At 39.6% G+C, this 16740-nt stretch overlaps 1 protein-coding gene across 8 annotated transcripts in view; it reads left to right on the plus strand.

Moving 5' to 3' along the window:
- Window positions 1-16740, plus strand: part of LOC144030189 (histone deacetylase 4-like) — a 112407-nt gene that overhangs the window by 33189 nt on the left and 62478 nt on the right. For 3 of the 8 annotated variants that reach the window (XM_077536253.1, XM_077536255.1, XM_077536260.1), the window contains exons 4-7: window positions 14978-15187; window positions 15294-15439; window positions 16249-16399; window positions 16538-16658. In XM_077536253.1, coding sequence (XP_077392379.1) covers window positions 14978-15187; window positions 15294-15439; window positions 16249-16399; window positions 16538-16658 — 628 coding nt within the window. Of the gene's footprint in view, window positions 1-8013; window positions 8251-10510; window positions 10585-14977; window positions 15188-15293; window positions 15440-16248; window positions 16400-16537; window positions 16659-16740 lie in introns of those variants that run through there. The other 5 variants (XM_077536254.1, XM_077536261.1, XM_077536256.1 and 2 more) reach the window with 4 other exon arrangements.

Consider the following 16740-nt stretch of genomic DNA (forward strand, 5'->3'; position numbering starts at 1 on the left):
GGATGGAGCACCTTTTTTTTTTTCTTTTTTTTTTTTGAATACTTTTGAAAAACTAACCAGCTATTCTGTGAAATGGTCAATTTCAATTAAATTTATGTTAAGCGATTATGATTTTATGGCACTTTTTACAGATATTTTTGCGTTAAAGTACCGTATCAGGCATTTTGGACAGTCACGTGATCATCGTGACGTATCGCGTGCGTAAAATACACATTGAATTACATGGATTGAATGACAACAAAGAACTCATGAGGAATTACCGCGTCTCACGGCAGACTTCAAAGGTGGAATTATTACGCCTTATAGCAAAGAAGCACTTTTCAAAAGCAGTACAGCCACGGAGGACTCGCTAAAGATTTGTTTCCAGCAGAAAGCCGGATGAAACTGGCACATCCAGCCGTCGGCGAGTCCAAGTGGGAGGTAAACGTCCGGGTGACTTGTACTCTGCTAGGCTAAGCTACATGTCGTTGTGCTAAGCGCGCTTTGGCCCACATTAGGAGCGGCCAATCCCCCCCTCCGCCCCACCCTCACATGGAATGACATGAAACCGGACGTGTTGAAGATTTTACTCTGAACGGAATTGGCGCAGTATTTGGGATCGAAGACGCTTTTTTTCTTGCACATTATGTCAGCAAACTCTCATTGAAATGAATGAAGGCAGCTTCCGGTTACGCACAGCATACATCATCACAAACACGTGACCAGGAACATGGCGTTCTCCACGGTATGTTCTTATTTTGATACTTAATCGGCTTAAAATAACATTCAGGGAATAAGATGCCAGAGATATTTGCACTTTTATTCTCTGTACACAGTGCCTAACCCAATATTGGAAAATAAGTTGTAAGTCTTGTATCGCTGGAAGCTACCCACTTTTCAAGTGAATAAAATTATTGGACCAGACATCACATTAATAATGAACTTAAAGTGGTTCTAATATTAGGTGGCCCAAACCTAACTTGCACAAACTGCATCAAACCTGTGACCCAAACTGTTGCATTCTTTACTTGAAATGCTTTTCCAGGCCTTTACTGCAGCCTCTTTCAGTTCTTGTTGGTTGTAAAATGTACGCTCTATTGGATTCAGGTCTTAGAGTCAGCCTAAGACCTTCCACTTTCCCTTTGTTGTGTTGTCAATGTGTTTTGGGTCATTCTCTTGTTGTATGATGAAGCTTCGCTCGATTAGTTTGGATGTGTTTTGCTGTAAATTGCCAGACAAAAATGCTTTTGTAGACTTTAGTATTTATTCTCGGGCTGGGTTTATAAAAAATGAACAATCGATATCGAATCAATTTTCCTTTTCGAGTGTATCGATTCATAATATCACGAGTCGATTATTTTAATGTATTTTTCCGCATAAATTTATAAGAAAATGTAATTTTTTTTATCTTACTTTTTTCTTGATAATAATTTTTCATATGAATTTTTAAAAGTATTTTCTTACATTTTAAGAAAGACCTGATTAACTGCAATTCGGAATCTTTTTACATTTATATTTACAACTGAATTAAAATTGATGTTTCTGTAACAGTTCAGTGATTATAACACATGTTAATTTCATTAATAAACTAAATCATTTAACCAGTTACTGCTTCGCCAAAATGTTATTTGTAATTTGCGGTTTGTGGAGTTTTTAATCATGTCCTTGATATTTAAAAAGAGAATTGAATCGAACCAGTTGAGGAAATTAGAATCGATACCCAACCCTAATTCAATTCGCTGTGACCACCATGAGTTACATCTCAAGTTCACAGACAAGCTGGGCGAGACCCTCCTCCAACATACGTGACGAATATAGTCGTCCGTGGCAGTGAATGGTTGGATTCCAGTTAACCAATAGAAATTAAGCCAAGCCTTCTGCCCAATCAAAGTAGTCAACTACGGATTTACTTGATGACTTAATGTCCATTCGGCTTTCTCTGTTTTATAGCGTAGGGAGATTGCTATTGTCTGCTTGTCTGTGCCTTTTGAGGTTCGAGACGTTGTACTCCAAACCAAATGGGTGCACAGGGGCCGTGCGTACCAGTGTAAGTGCTTTCCAAAGAAATGGGGGGAGGGCGGGGGATGCCGCCGGCATCATCGCTGGCAGCTCCTAATGGCTCTCGAGCCGTTGCAAGCTCGGCACAGGCCCCGGAAGGCATTACCACGGAAGGGAGAGGATGTAAAATATGAATGAAGGGAGTTCCTCGCTCAAGAACAAAACATTTTTTTTTTCAAAGATGGGCCTGCCTAGATTGAAATCAGAAGTTGGGCAATGAGAAGCCGCAGTTTGGCAGATAGAAAACAATTCTTGAAAAACGAGGATTCAAGTTGTTAACTCATTCACTCGCGGCCATTTTCACTGAAACAACTCCCTACATCCCTGGCTGTTTTACTGGATTTTGACTGATTTTGCAAGGCCCACAGAATATTGTGTTCTATTGCTATAAAAACATGAAAACTATCAAAAGAAAGATTAGAGTCTCTTCTTTTAACAGGGAAAAAAAGTACGTTTGTATCTGTTTCCGTTTTTCCGCAATTAGCATTAGAATATAGCTACATTTCATTAATATTCACATTTCTGGTGAAAACACTGACAAAACGAGCTTGTTGATCTCTTATACTCTGTTGCCATCTGCTGTTTTTTTTTTTTAAATAACTACCATTTCTTTAAGCCACCTCTTCATGTCAGAAGCTGCATGAAAGCATTCTGTATGTTCTTACATAAATAAAATGAAATAAAAAAAACTTGTAAACATGATTTTGGGAGGGAAGGACAAAGTGTTAAAAATCATTTTTTATACATTTTTGGGATTGAATGAGTTAATTCAATCAAGAGAATGACACATTACGGATTTCAAATAACCACACAACTTTCCTGCTAGCTAAATGCTAACACATAATAGGAAATGCTGTTGATGGGGTAATGAATAAAATTAATTTGGCAGTGTAATGAATAAGCGGTCAAGAAAATGGATGGATGGATGGATGGATGTTAACAGATTTTTTTAACCTAACACAGCAAGTTGACACTCATGTTTTTCTTCTCAGACATTTTATTTGAGAAATGTCAAGTCTCGGCAGGCAATATCAGTGGGACGATGTGCAAAAAATGACGAGTGTGTTGTAAAGAGAGTGCGTGTGTATTATAAATAACCCATATCAATAATAAATGACACGGTAGCTTTACGTTTTTCTTTTGGAGTCCCTGCCCGAGATGAAAGAAAATCCTCGCCCTCTCTTTCCCCTTCCAGTCTCCATACAGACGAAGACGAGTTTAAGGTGGCTCAAAATAAAAGTTGACATTTTTGACCCATTTCCACACAACGGGGACTAACTTGTAGCTTTATTTGTGTGTACATTACGAGGCCCGATGCCGTGCATGATTATTTATTCATCAGTCCTGTCTGCCCGGCTGCGTACTTGGACATGCCTTGAAATCATTATGCCGCATGCATTATTGAATGTGCGCGCGCGCACGCACGGCACGGCGGCGGCTCTCATGCAGATGACTACATGAGATATTTATCTCGGATGTGCTCACTTAGCTAGCTAGCGCCTTGTCTGCTTCTCTTGCCGATTGATGCAAATAACAGCGCAAGCCCTCTTTCACGTGGACTTTTTTTTTTTTTTTTTTTTACTTTATATATTTATATATATTTTAAGTTCTATTTGATATCTTCTTTATCGTATGCCCGGTGTTTTCATTTTATGGTGAAGTTCCATCCAGTCATATTTGTGGTAAACTCATTACGTAACGCAAATATGTGTATGAGATCATAAACATGATCACGATTATCTCACAATTTGGCGATACCGCGATTATTGATATATTGGTCAGGTCATAAATCCACGATAATCTACGATAAAACTGCTCAAGACATAAACTGATCTTTTTCAATGAGAAAATTGTTTCTTTTTGTACCATCACTGAAACACAATATTAAAACTGGTGTCTTCTTCACACTGAGTACTTTAGTGATTTTTTTTTTTTTAAACAAATACAAATATGTCTTCTTAACAGGGAGCCCCCCCTTCCTGTAAACAAATTTGTGTCTTTCTTAAACACTATTGTCATGCAAAATGTCAGTCAGGAAAAAGTCGAAACATAAATATGTTATAAAATGTTAAAATTGAAGATATAATCCACATTTTTCATAGAAACATGCAAAACTGAGTCAGTTGCTGGACAGATAAACACCTTCTACAAGTAAAAGTAAGCTCATGAGTCTTCTTCGCCTAAAGACTTCCGTCCATTTCCCCACCAACTCTTACGAGGCGCTCCCCCTAGTGGCCCACCAAGTAATTGCTCGATAAGTAATTGACAATTAAGCCCTTATAGTGACTGTATATTAACTATAAATACCGCGATACTTGCGTAGGCGTATCGATAATCTATCGGGAGACAAAGTATCACGATTTATCGTGATATCGATATATCGTCACACTCCTAATAACAGGTATGGCCTTATCACTCAAAAAGACGCCAATGAATAAGGCCAATAATCTGTTACAAAACTCCTAAAAAAAATATTTAAAAAAAAAATATAGCTTTTTTTTTTAATCAGTAAAATTGCACTCAGCATTATTTTGTTTTATGAAAACATTTATTATTACGTCATAAAATAGAATATAAGGAAACACTTTGTGCTTCATGAGTAATTCCATTCTGGTGTATCCAACTTGGCCGCCATAGGGCAATATAATACAGTACAGTCATTCAGACACAAACGAAGAAGAGTTTCACATCTACTGTAAGTGACTCAGTAAACTGTAGAGGACCTTTGAGCATTGTTATATTTTCTGTCTGTCGTTGTTTAATGTTATGACGCTGCCACATTTAGGTGCTATTCATTAGTCCTTCTATGGCGTTTAGCGCTATATGTTAGCATTAAGCTAGTGGACGTAAAGGCAAAGTGACGTTTGTTTTAAATGATAAATTCTCTTTGTTTTTGTCAGGGTTACCTGTTTAACATCTATTAAACACGACACAAAAAGGAGAGAAGACACTCGCGAGGAGAGAAGAGAGGAACTGAGTGATACAATTCACTCCTGCACTCTCTGAAGATTCCTCTCCTCACCCTCTCTATTTATGTGGTTTTTCACGCCCTTTCCACGCCCCTAGTTACATGGGTGTTCCAACCCTAAAAATGCAAATGCAAAGCATAGTTGGAACACAGTGTACTTGTTTGTCTATGTGTTGTGCGTATGAGTGGAAGATTGCTGAGTACATGTGTGGTCAAGTTTTATGTTCAGTTTGACTGTAAACTTTAACTGGGAGTGGGACCAAACAGCTTGAAGCCGAAGTGGCCGAACGACATCTTGTATCTTGAAAAACTGAGATCCCTGTCAAGGCACTACTGAAACAGCTATTTGGTTGGAATATACATGTCGGAAAATGGAAGTGAAACTGATTAATCAGCCAGGCTAGCCATTCCCCACGCATATGAAACATTATTACGATAACATTCCTCACAATCAATCAAATTGTTCTATATTGCTGGATTATGCATTACCTCTGCCAAGTGTAAATCACTCAGGGTGACAGCCAAGTTACATAATTTTACATACATGATGGGATGTTCATGATTTCACCAGACCCAGCACAGTTAATTTATGATAAAAACACATCAAATATGATTTAATTTGATCTACAATTAGGACATATCTAATTTAGGACATACATCTGTCATGGAAAACTTTCTACAGTGGTCCCGGCTAAAATTGAGGCTAACAATTAGCAAGCTAGCTAGCCACTCAAGTGAATTAAGATTAAAATTGTTCATATTTTCAGGTTATACCACACGATATCTCCATAAAATGGGCATCATCGGACAAACGTATCCGTCAATGAGCCTTGAATTAAAATTACGTCTTTAAATCTCACCAATGAATTTATATAAAAACGTACACATGATTGAAGGCGCATCTGAGAGACGCATAACTCATCCGCGCTGATCTTTGACCATGTTACATGTTACTTTCCAGCGCGCGAGTTGAGTGTTTACCCTCGGAGTCGGTTTGGCCGCTCCTCCGCCGCTTCGGGGTCGTTGCCCTCCCCCTCAACGGGTCGCTTCCCCGTTCTAAAAATGAAGTTTGCGTACGATTTGGGCTCTTATCGGGGTCACAAAGCTTAGGTAAGGCTTTGACGTCAGCGGCGTACATCATGCTGATAAAGGGGCCCTTTTTATCGACGCCAGTTGTTTGTGTTGTGTGTTTACACATCGTAGAAAACCCGGATTCTTCGCAGGACTTCAAAAATAGCTCCAAAAACACGGGCAGGCATGAACTTTGTGCCTAAAGCGAGTACACGCGCACACAACAGCTACACAAAGATAAAATCAGATCAGTATCGGGAATACTTTATAGTTCACAAATTGCCAAATTTTTGCGATATAAAAACAAATGAGACCAAGATAATTAATAATAAAAAAAAAAAACTTACCAACTTTAATGTGGTGTATACAACAATTACACAAAAAAAAATACAACAATAAATGTGTTACTGCATCATCATGATTTGCGTCTGTTTTTCTTCAGCTGAAAGTGAAGGTGGAGGGAATTATGAACAGTTTTCACAAAAACACAAAAGCAGAAAAGCTAGAACAGCTGAACTTTATTTGGGGTTAATCAGAGGTACTTACTGATTCAAGGTAAACATGTTGCTTGTGAACCAAACTGATGTTGATATTTGCATGTCCCAATTCGGAGACTCATCCGACAATTTCCCATATAGGCGGATAACAAAAGTTTTAAATTTCACACTTGATGGTGGGAGTTTGGTGGCAGACCTACCCGTGATAAGTGAAAATGTGCCATATAGGGGATCATATAAAAGCATTTATTTGATAAATAGTACACCTCCCACATGCTTTAAACATGTTTAAACCTGTTAATTAAAGCACAGAAAAAAAGCTCAACATGGAAATAACAACCTGTCAATCCATTTCCTAAAGTGTAAGTACCCTCATAGACAAAAAAAAAAAGTCTACACACCCCATTCAAATACTTTTAGAGATGTAAAATGAACTCATTCACTGCCAGTCCAGGAAAAAAAAAAAAAAAATCTTTTACGTCTATGGCAGTGAATGTGTTAAATAGTAGCAATAGTGTTCTATTGCTATAAAAACATGGAACCTACCTACCAAAATAAAGTTTAAAGTCTCATCTTTTATCAGAAAAAAAGTATATTTCTTTGTTTCCGTTTTGCAGCAATCAGCATTTGAATATAGCTAAGTTTCATCATTATTCACAAATCTGCTTAGAATTGTGAGTAATTGAGCTCTGCTGCCACCTGCTGGCCGTTTGTGTAATAACTACCATTTCGTCAACCATTCTTTGCATTTGAGAGGCTGCATCAAAGCCTTCTATGTGCTCTAGCATAAAAATAACAAAAAAAACACATAAATACGTCTATGGGACACTTAAAATATTTAAAATAGAACGTATTTATACGTTTTTGGGAGCAAATGAGTTAAAGTGCCTCTGATTAAACCCCAAAGAAACTTCAGATGTTGTAGTAGGCTTTTTCTTTGCTTTCTCAAGGACGCCAGAAGATTTTGTACGAACACTGACTACTATTTGGCACTTGGAACTGTTCATAATTCCTGTCCCGGTTTCATCTGTGGAAAATCTCAACCTGAACCACAAATCTGACATTTGAAGAGGGGTGTGTACACTTTTGATATTCAATGTGTCTCTTTTTAAAGGAAGAAAAAGCGATGCCACTTTCGTCAAGTTATCTTCACAAAAAAAACGGTCTGTATTGTTGGTCTGCTGGTGTGTAGGAGGAGTGTGTAGCTTTAGGTAGCGTGCGTGCGTTCGTCCACACGCTGGGTGTCAGTCCGCTCGACATGAAGGGTCCCCAAATAAAAAGCAACGTGGGTCAAATCTGACAGGCGAGAAAGGAGAAAGTGACTCCCGTAGAAAAACACGCCAAAAAGAGAGAGAGAGAGAGTGGGAGGGGACCAGGCAGTCTGCGAAAGGGGAGAGAGGGAGGGAGGGAAGAGAGAAGCAGCCGGAGGGCAGACCCGAGTGAGCGCGTCAGTGAGGGAAAACGGAGACAGGCGAGAGACACCCAGAGTGGGAAAGAGCTCGCTCTCTCTCTCTCTTCCTCGGAAAACAACATTTGTCTGCTGTGGATTTTTTTTTTAATTTAAAAAATTATTTTTTTGCATACTTCACAGCTCACTTCAGTTACTTTTTTAATTAATTTTTTTATAGGCTCACACCAAAGGCTCACTTTGCTCTGAGGAAGAAGCGCAACTGATGGGTAAGAAGAGGCTCTTGTTATTGTTATGGATTTGAAATACTTGCTTAGCCTTCTCCTGACTTAACTTGTTCGGATCGCGCCTGAGTCGATATGGACTCGATCTGTGCTCTTCTTGTCCGTTTCTGTGTTTGCTCGGCGTTGCTGTGCTGCGATCTGATCTGTCTGCGCTCGTACTGTGGGTGTGTGTGTGTGTACATGCTAATTTGCTGCGTGGGTGTGCAGGCAGGCAGGCAGCCTTGAGTAGCGACAGTGTTTATTGAATGGTCCTGATGTACAGAGCGCCGGGCGGGCGGCATTGAAGTGAATGGAACAGATGGCAGAAGGTTTGCATCTGTGCCTCCCAGAAGCTGATTGTGCTCGTGTGCAAAAAATAAAGTTTGCCGTTAGTAATATGTCAGAATATATTGCCTCTGTTTGTTTGGCTCAACATAGATGCCAAAAAAAGTTGAAGATAAATAATTTTTTCCCAAGCCATTACCACCAGGTCAGCACTGTAAACGAGAAGTTGTCGTCGCTGGTTAATATTACTTTGACTAACTAGTGCTCCTACCTACAAAAAATGCTATGAGGTATAAAATGTGGCTTTGTTGTTCTTCTGATCGTGCTGTCAGACAAAATGTGATCAAGACAGCTTTGAGTGAAGGGGAAAAAAACAAGTAGCATGATCCTCGCTGAACTCAACAGTCAAGCAAACAAATACAAAATGAAAACGTTCGCAAGGAGCAGGGAGAAGATGCTAACACTGAACTAACCACGTGGTAAACAGCCAGCCCGATTATGTTGCCAGTGTGTGTGGCCGGTCGAATCTGTTGTTGTCAAGCGTGGTTCAAATAACAATTTGTGCTAAGCAGTTTTATTCATATAGCACATTGCATATACACAAAACACACAACCAAAAGCACACCTGACACCTTAAAGAATTGAAAAAACATTCAAAGACAAAGCAAACAGAACAAAAATAGCTCACCAAGGATTACTAAAAGATTGAACATTTCAACACATCTACAAACAAAAGATTTAAATGCATTTCAAAGCAAAGAGATCGTTAAGAAACTTTCCACAATTGCTGACAGTGAACCTTCATTTGAAAGCATGAGAAACAGAAGTTTTGGGTTTTAATCTGGATTTAAAAAGCATTTACACTCGGGGCTGACTTAATTTCTTTTGGCATCTTAATTCCATTTGTGTGCAGCATAACAGCTAAATGCTGCTTCACTATGTTTGCTTTGAACTCTGGGGTCCACTAATTGGTCCAAGTCCACAGATTTCAGAGTCTTTTTGAATGTATGCAGGACCCAAACCATTCAGTGAATTTTAGACTAGAAAAAAAAAATAAAAAGCTTCCGATTGGGACTTATGCTGCATTTGAGGATGGTCGGAAGTCGGATATATCCGAGTTGTTTATTCCCAGTTCCGACCTGAAAGCGTTCGAGGCAAAAGTAAACAACCAAAATGGTGGATACTATAGTGATAATTTAATAAGTTTATTTTGGTCCTCAAAACTCATTTTGACCTCCAGCAAACTTACTCTTTTCGCAATTTTGCTTCATTTATTGTTTTAATCTTATTTCATAAGCATTCCACATAGTTAAGTAGTGGACCGTATAATTTCATGCAGGGAGATAGTGGCATGCTGTCGCGTACGTTGCGTTATGTCAAGTATGTTGAATATTTATGAATTAAAAAAGCTAACTTGAGTAAATTGTGGTTTACCATTCACGGTCTGGGTTTTCAAAATTGTAGATTGACATCACTTGTAGTCCGTCGGTGAAGTTGGGGTCCTTTTTAAATTCCTAGTTCAAGGTGGCGTTCCCGTACACACTTCCTGGTTTGAACTCGGAAAAGTTCGACTTCCGACCATCCTCGAATGCAGCAATATTATAGGACAAAAATCTGCTTGTCAAAGTATTGAATTCAGTTGGAATTCACTCCTAAGGGTAGCTTCAGTCAGACCAGCTTCCAGTTCAGTTTCAGGCAATGCTCCTTGAAGACTTTTTCATTGGTACGCTTAAGAGCGACATGTCCACCCAATTTCGTGTCGTTGGATGAAATCAGTGTCACGAACGAATGTTTTCAAATCTCCCAGTGAAATTCTTTGAATTTTGGCTGCGTCCGTTTGGGCTCATTTGGATGAATTACCTTGTAGGAAGTCGTATAAACTATGAGTCTTGGAATTCGTCCAAAATGTTTTTTTTTTTTAAACTTGCCAATGGATGATCGGCTCCCAAGTCCTGATCGTGTATGTATTCACTGTCCACAGCATAAGACTTGCCTGTATGACTCCACAACAAACTCCTCAGGACATCCTGGTAAGCTGCACTAATGACTTCACAGGTGAGCGAACGCCGCTGCGCGCTCTGCGGCGCGTCCCCTTGTTTGTCTGCTGCCGACACGCAGCTCTGCTTACCGCAAACAACACTCGCGATGACGCTTATTTGGAGATCGGTAATGACTCCTTCAAGAGGCGGGTCGGCTCGACCCCGGACACTCTTGCAGTCGAACTGCGACTGCTGATTTCCACTTTTAGGTGAACGCACAATGTCACGTGTCTGGGAAAACACTTTTTACTTGGGCACTTGGCGGCTTGGTGCTTTTGTGAGGATAAGCTGCTTGGTCAGCCACAAAGAGAGCTCAATCAAGCAGTGATTACAGTACTGCCCTCTTTCCTCTACCGCCGCTTCCTACCAAGCAGCTTTGTTGGGCCCATTGATCGAAACTGCAAATACTGTATCGTATAAGGAAACAATGTTTGGAGGTCCATATGGTGCGATTGTCAAGGAACGTCTCCAACCATCATAGTCGTGAACACACTGTAAATGAGGCCTTTGGAATCTCTTATCTTTTTTTACAGTTAATTTGAAGGATGTTTGGTAAAGTCCTTGCTTGTATCTTTTATATTTATTGGCCAGCTGTGATGTGTAACTTATGACCTTGCAACATCAACTTGAAAAACTCAGTCAAAATGAATTTCCCATGTTGTGAGGAGAGCTGAGCTACAAGTCACAGACTTGTTTTTTTTTGGCAAAGTGTTATTTTAACCCATTTTGTAACTCATTTGCTCCCAAAAACGTATAAATACGTTCTATTTTAACCATTTTAAGTGTCCTAAAGACGCAGACTGACTTTGAATGGAAAAATTTGTCAGGATTATCGGTATGTGCGGTTTAACTCATTAAAACCCACACGTGTAAACACGTTTTTAGGTACTTTGTCCTTCACTCCCCAAAACGTGTTTACATGTTTTTTGTTGTTGTTTTTTTTGTATGCAAGACCATAGAGAAGGCTTTGGTGCAGCTTCTGACATGAAGAAGTGGCTTTAAGCAAAACTAGTTATTAGAAAAAACAGCTAGAAGGTGGCAGCAGAGTATAAGAGATCAGCCAGGGCCCATGTTGCAACAAGCTCTTTTTGTCAGTTTTCACCAGTAATGTGAATATTGACAAAATGTGTCTCTATTCAAATGCTAATTTCTGCAAAATGGAAACAGATAGAAACATGTTTTTTTTCCTGATGAAAGAAGAGACTCTGATCTTTATTTTGGCAGGTTCCATGTTTTTATAGCAATATACTGTGGGCCTTGTAAAATCCAGTAAAACAGACGGGTTTGCTTCAGTGAAAACGGCTGCGAGTGAATGAGTTACATCTAGTTTATGTGATGAAATGAGTTTGTTCCTTATTCAAACTTAGGGACCGACCCCCCCCCCAAAAAAAAAGAAAAAAAAGAATGATGATATATAGATCTGAAAAACACCGTTTACAAGTAAATCACATGCACACACACTGAAGCACCAGCATGTCTGGTCCTGCCACACCCTTTCTTCTCTCCTTGCCGTCCTGTTGACGGGGTGTCAAGTTTCTTCCCTCCCTGAAATGCTGCCCGGTACCAACCATGTCACTGGCTAGCCTCCGCCGGTGCATTTGCCACCTGATTGGCCACCGGGCTGCTCAGGGCATCCAGGATAGGTCGGAGATGCTCGCCAATGGGTCGGATGTATTGATGAGTGGCGGCAGGCAAGCTCCCTTTGGGTTTCGTTCTGATCAGGAAGAACTGAATGATGCACCAGAGAATTGGAGCTTGATGTTCAGATAACAAGCACATGGAGGTTGAGTCGGACTGCTTTGCATATATAATGAGGCTGAATAAGTGAACAATAATATATGCGGCAAATGTACGGTATGAAACTTGCAATTTTTCAGTCTAAAATCCTCTTAAACCCAACCACTGAAGTGTCGAACATTGTACGGGATTCATCGTTTAGTTTTCACAAGATCAATCACATTTCAAAATTTGAAGCCCACTTCCTCACTTATTCCTTGACAATCGCACCATGTTTTTGTGGTTCAATACACGTTTTACAGTACAATTTGCTGCATGTGAAGACTCCAACTCAGATCCAGGGTCCCATTTTTTTTTTTGTAGCAGCTTGTCAGTAGATGTGTAGGTGTCAGCCACCAACTGTCACTTTTTTTTTTTTTTTTGCCATTCTATTGGAGTTCAGCTGTGCCACACAGTGTGCAGCGGGCCTTATGTTAAATGAAGTCAGGACATGGGGCGATTACCGGTTTGACGGTTTACCATCAGTTGAAAAAGTCAAGGTTTTAATAACTGGTCTATTTTTTTTATTTTATTTTTTTGTAGGGGACCCTTAAGCAGGCAAGAGAAACATAATGCAAACATGGATGCCTTTTTACTCTGTTTATTAATGTGGGTGAAAAAAAAATGGTGCCAGCAGGTACTAGTTAGCCCCAAGGACAACATGAGAAGCTTACGGGTCTGTTCTAAAATTATTTCACAAGTGATGGGACATTTACTAAGAAGAATTGAAACAAAAGAACATTGTTAACATTTAATTATTTAAACTTAGGAAAGTACACGTTTCCACTGTAAATTTTTTTTTTTTTTTTTTTTTTTTTTTTTTTTTATCAAATCAATTGTGTTCAATGGAAAAAATATTTACAGAAATATTTGAAAATGGTAACTTTAGAGCTGTGATTTTAATAATAGTAATATTACGTCTATAAAGCGGATGTAGGTGGTGCCCTGTGATTGACTCCAGTTTTTATCTAGACTTCAGCTGCCCATTTTATATTCGATGATGATAATACCGGCGAGTCAAACTGTATAATGTCACCATCTGTTTTTAATGGCAAAGCGGTCATTTTTACAGCCTGAGCAACATCGGAGCTTCCCACGGTGATGATCATGAACAACCCATCAAATTGTTCTGGTGTTATCCCTCTCCACAGTTTATCCACATGTATGAGTAGGCTGCCAAAAGGCCAATCAGAGCAACAATATGCACTAATTGTAAAAAAAAAAAGAAAAGAAAAAAAAAAGAAAAAAAAATCAACAACAGCTTCCAATTCATTTTGGATGGCACACTGGCTGGCATCCTTGCCGTTACCATGGTGACCGCCAGATTATTTCTTATTGAGCTTTTTGGCCATATCTCTGCCACTTAAGACTATTCCTGTACAGTACAAATAAATCTGCATTGGACTGAAAAGTGAAAGACACGCACGCACGCTGACAGTAAGCCTGTATGCGTGTCAGCAAATCTCCACAGAGGAACTCATGTTGCGGTGGGATTATTTTGTTTTTTTTCTCTCCGTTGCCATATTTCATCACTCAAGACCCTTCTCCACCTGACAAAATGAATGGGCATCAGGTCAAAAGGTCACATTTGCTGTTGTAAAACTGCACAAAGAAGATAATATCGGCCTATGCGAGTTTTATTTTTAGATTATTTTTTGGGGGGGTTGGCTAATGCTCTTACACAATGTGTACAAATGAGTTGCTAGTGTGCCAAATGTTACAAGCAACCTCAAGTCTTAAATCTGCCATAATTCTGCTTTTCAAAGGCAAATGGTGGAACAAGTGTTTAGTTTTGTTTTTTTCTCATGGGTGAACAATCTCTAAAAGATTATGAACAGAAGTACCGTATTTTCCGCACTATAAGGCGCACCTTCAATGTATGACATATTTTAAAACTTTTTTCATATATAAGGCATTACAGTAGAGGCTGGGTTACGTTATGCATCCATTAGATGGTGCTGCGCTAAAGGGAATGTCAACAAAACAGTCAGATAGGTCAGTCAAACTTTATTAATAGATTACAAACCAGCTTTCTGACAACTCCAAAATGAATAAACAGCTGTTTTATTATTTTCTCTGAGGTAAAGTGTTAGTATTAGCTAGCGATCCAAGATGGCGGGATCTTCTGCGCATGCGCGTCACCGATCGTGCAGGGTCACCGACAGCGTCTTGAGAGCGAGACTTGTTGCGGCTCAATATTGATCCATATATAAGGCGCACTGGATTATAAGGCGCATGGTCAGCTTTTCAAAAAATTGAAGGCTTTTAGGTGCGCCTTATAGTGTGGAAATACGGTAATTTTGTCATGATGTGAACAATTTAAGAAAAAGGTATTTCATATGAAGTCGTCTGATTTTGCAATTAAACGACATAAATGGCCTCTTTGAAAGACCTTTTCAATAAAACGTTCAAAATGAGACTCTTATTGTATATTACGCATTAACTGAATCAAAATTCTTAGCTTTAACCTTGAACCAGAAATAAAAACAAAATTAATTTTCCTCAATTTACCAAACAAAGTGGTAATGTCTGCTTTTGCATTAGAACTATGTGCTGCAAATAGTTTACGTCAAGTCGTTGAGGTCTTTTTTCATCTTTACCTTGCATTTTTTTTTTTTTTACGTTTAATCTAGTTGACGTGAGCGCAGCAGCACTGCCCGCGCAGGTGCCCCCCACCACCACCACGATCCTCCCTATGGACCTGCGGATGGTTGACCACCACCTCCACCACCAGCACCACCAACAGACCCCCTATGAATTACTCCCCCAGCCACACCCTGCGCCGCCCACCTCCTCCGGCGCTTGCCCCGCATCGAATGAGCCGAGCAACGGGCCAGTCATTAGTAAGCGATGCTGATCTCTCAAGCCGTGTGTGGTCAGACACAGGCGGATTTTTTTTCTCTTCCCATTTATGTATTTGTCCTTACTTGTATTTGACCCCATCTGCAGGCCACCGAGAGCAGCAGCTGCAGCAGGAGCTGGTGGCCCTCAAACACAAGCAGCAGCTCCAGAGGCAGCTACTGATTGCCGAGTTTCAGAGGCAGCACGAACAGCTGTCCAGGCAACATGAAGCCCAGCTGCACGATCACATCCAGGTGATTGGTACACCTCTCCTGTGGATCTCTTAAAAAAAAAAAAAGTAGAAATTAATATGTATTTTTTACATATTTAGATTCAATATTCTTCAAATGAATTAATGATTAAATTAAATTATTCAAAAAATATTAGTTCCAATTTTTAAGTTGTCAGAGACGAAAGGTAGTTGAAAAAGTTTTTAAAAACACCTAAATATGTCCAAAAAGTGACCATAAAATATCCAAAAAAGAAGAGGAAAAGCAGAAAATTACCATGAAATGTCCTTAACATTGCCAAAAATATGCAGAGAATTGCAAGCATAACATAACATATTTAGATACAATATTCTTTAAATGAATTGATGATGAAATAAAAAAATGAATATATATTTTTTTTTAAATATCAGCGTTTCAAATTTTAAGTTGTCAGAGCGAGAGAGATGAAAGGTAGATGAAAAAGTTTATTAAAATAGCTAAAAATGCCCAAAAAGTGAACATGAAGTATCCAAAAAGGAAGCGGAAAAGCAGAAAATGACCATAAAATGTCCATAACATTGCCAAAAATGTGCAGAGAATTGAATAAAACTAATTAACTAACTTGAAGAACATTTGACCAGCTATCAGTGAGCGAAATTGTGAAGTTAATAAATCTCAACAGTCCTTGATGATTTTGTATGAAGTTAAATGTCATACGTGTCGTGTCGTATCTTTCAGTTGCATGTTTCCATTCTCCTTTGACTTAATCTGAAAACTTAATCCTTGAATCATGACTTTTTTTGTTCTCCTCCTCCCCACGTTATGCAATTCCTCTCTCTCTCTCTTTCCAACAGCACCAACAGGATCTGATGACGTTGAAACATCAGCAGGAGCTGCTGGAGCACCAGCGGAAGGTGGAGCAGCAGCGCAATGAGCAGCAGTTGGAGAAGCAGCAGCGGGAACACAAACTCCTGCAGCTCAAAAACAAGGAGCGGGGCCAAGAAAGTGAGTAGAAGACGACGTTCTGTTTTTTTTGTTTTTTTGCTGGTGCGCATTTACAGTTACAAGTGTAACCAACATGAAAACCAGAGAGCCGTCCACGAGTCAAAGCAATTGAGTTTCTTGCGGTGTCGTTCGTCTCAGGCGCGGTGGCCAGCACCGAGGTCAAGATGCGACTTCAAGAGTTTGTCCTGAACAAGAAGAAAGCCTTGGCTCAGCGAAACTTAAACCACTGTCTGTCCAACGATCCGCGCTACTGGTACGGGTGAGTGGCGGCCCTCAAACGGCTACAAAATGGTTGAAACCGTCACCCAGTAAGAACGATTTTAGTTTAGTTAGACAAATGT

This window comes from Festucalex cinctus, chromosome 11, assembly GCF_051991245.1.
Source record: "Festucalex cinctus isolate MCC-2025b chromosome 11, RoL_Fcin_1.0, whole genome shotgun sequence".
NCBI classification, from domain to species: domain Eukaryota; kingdom Metazoa; phylum Chordata; class Actinopteri; order Syngnathiformes; family Syngnathidae; genus Festucalex; species Festucalex cinctus.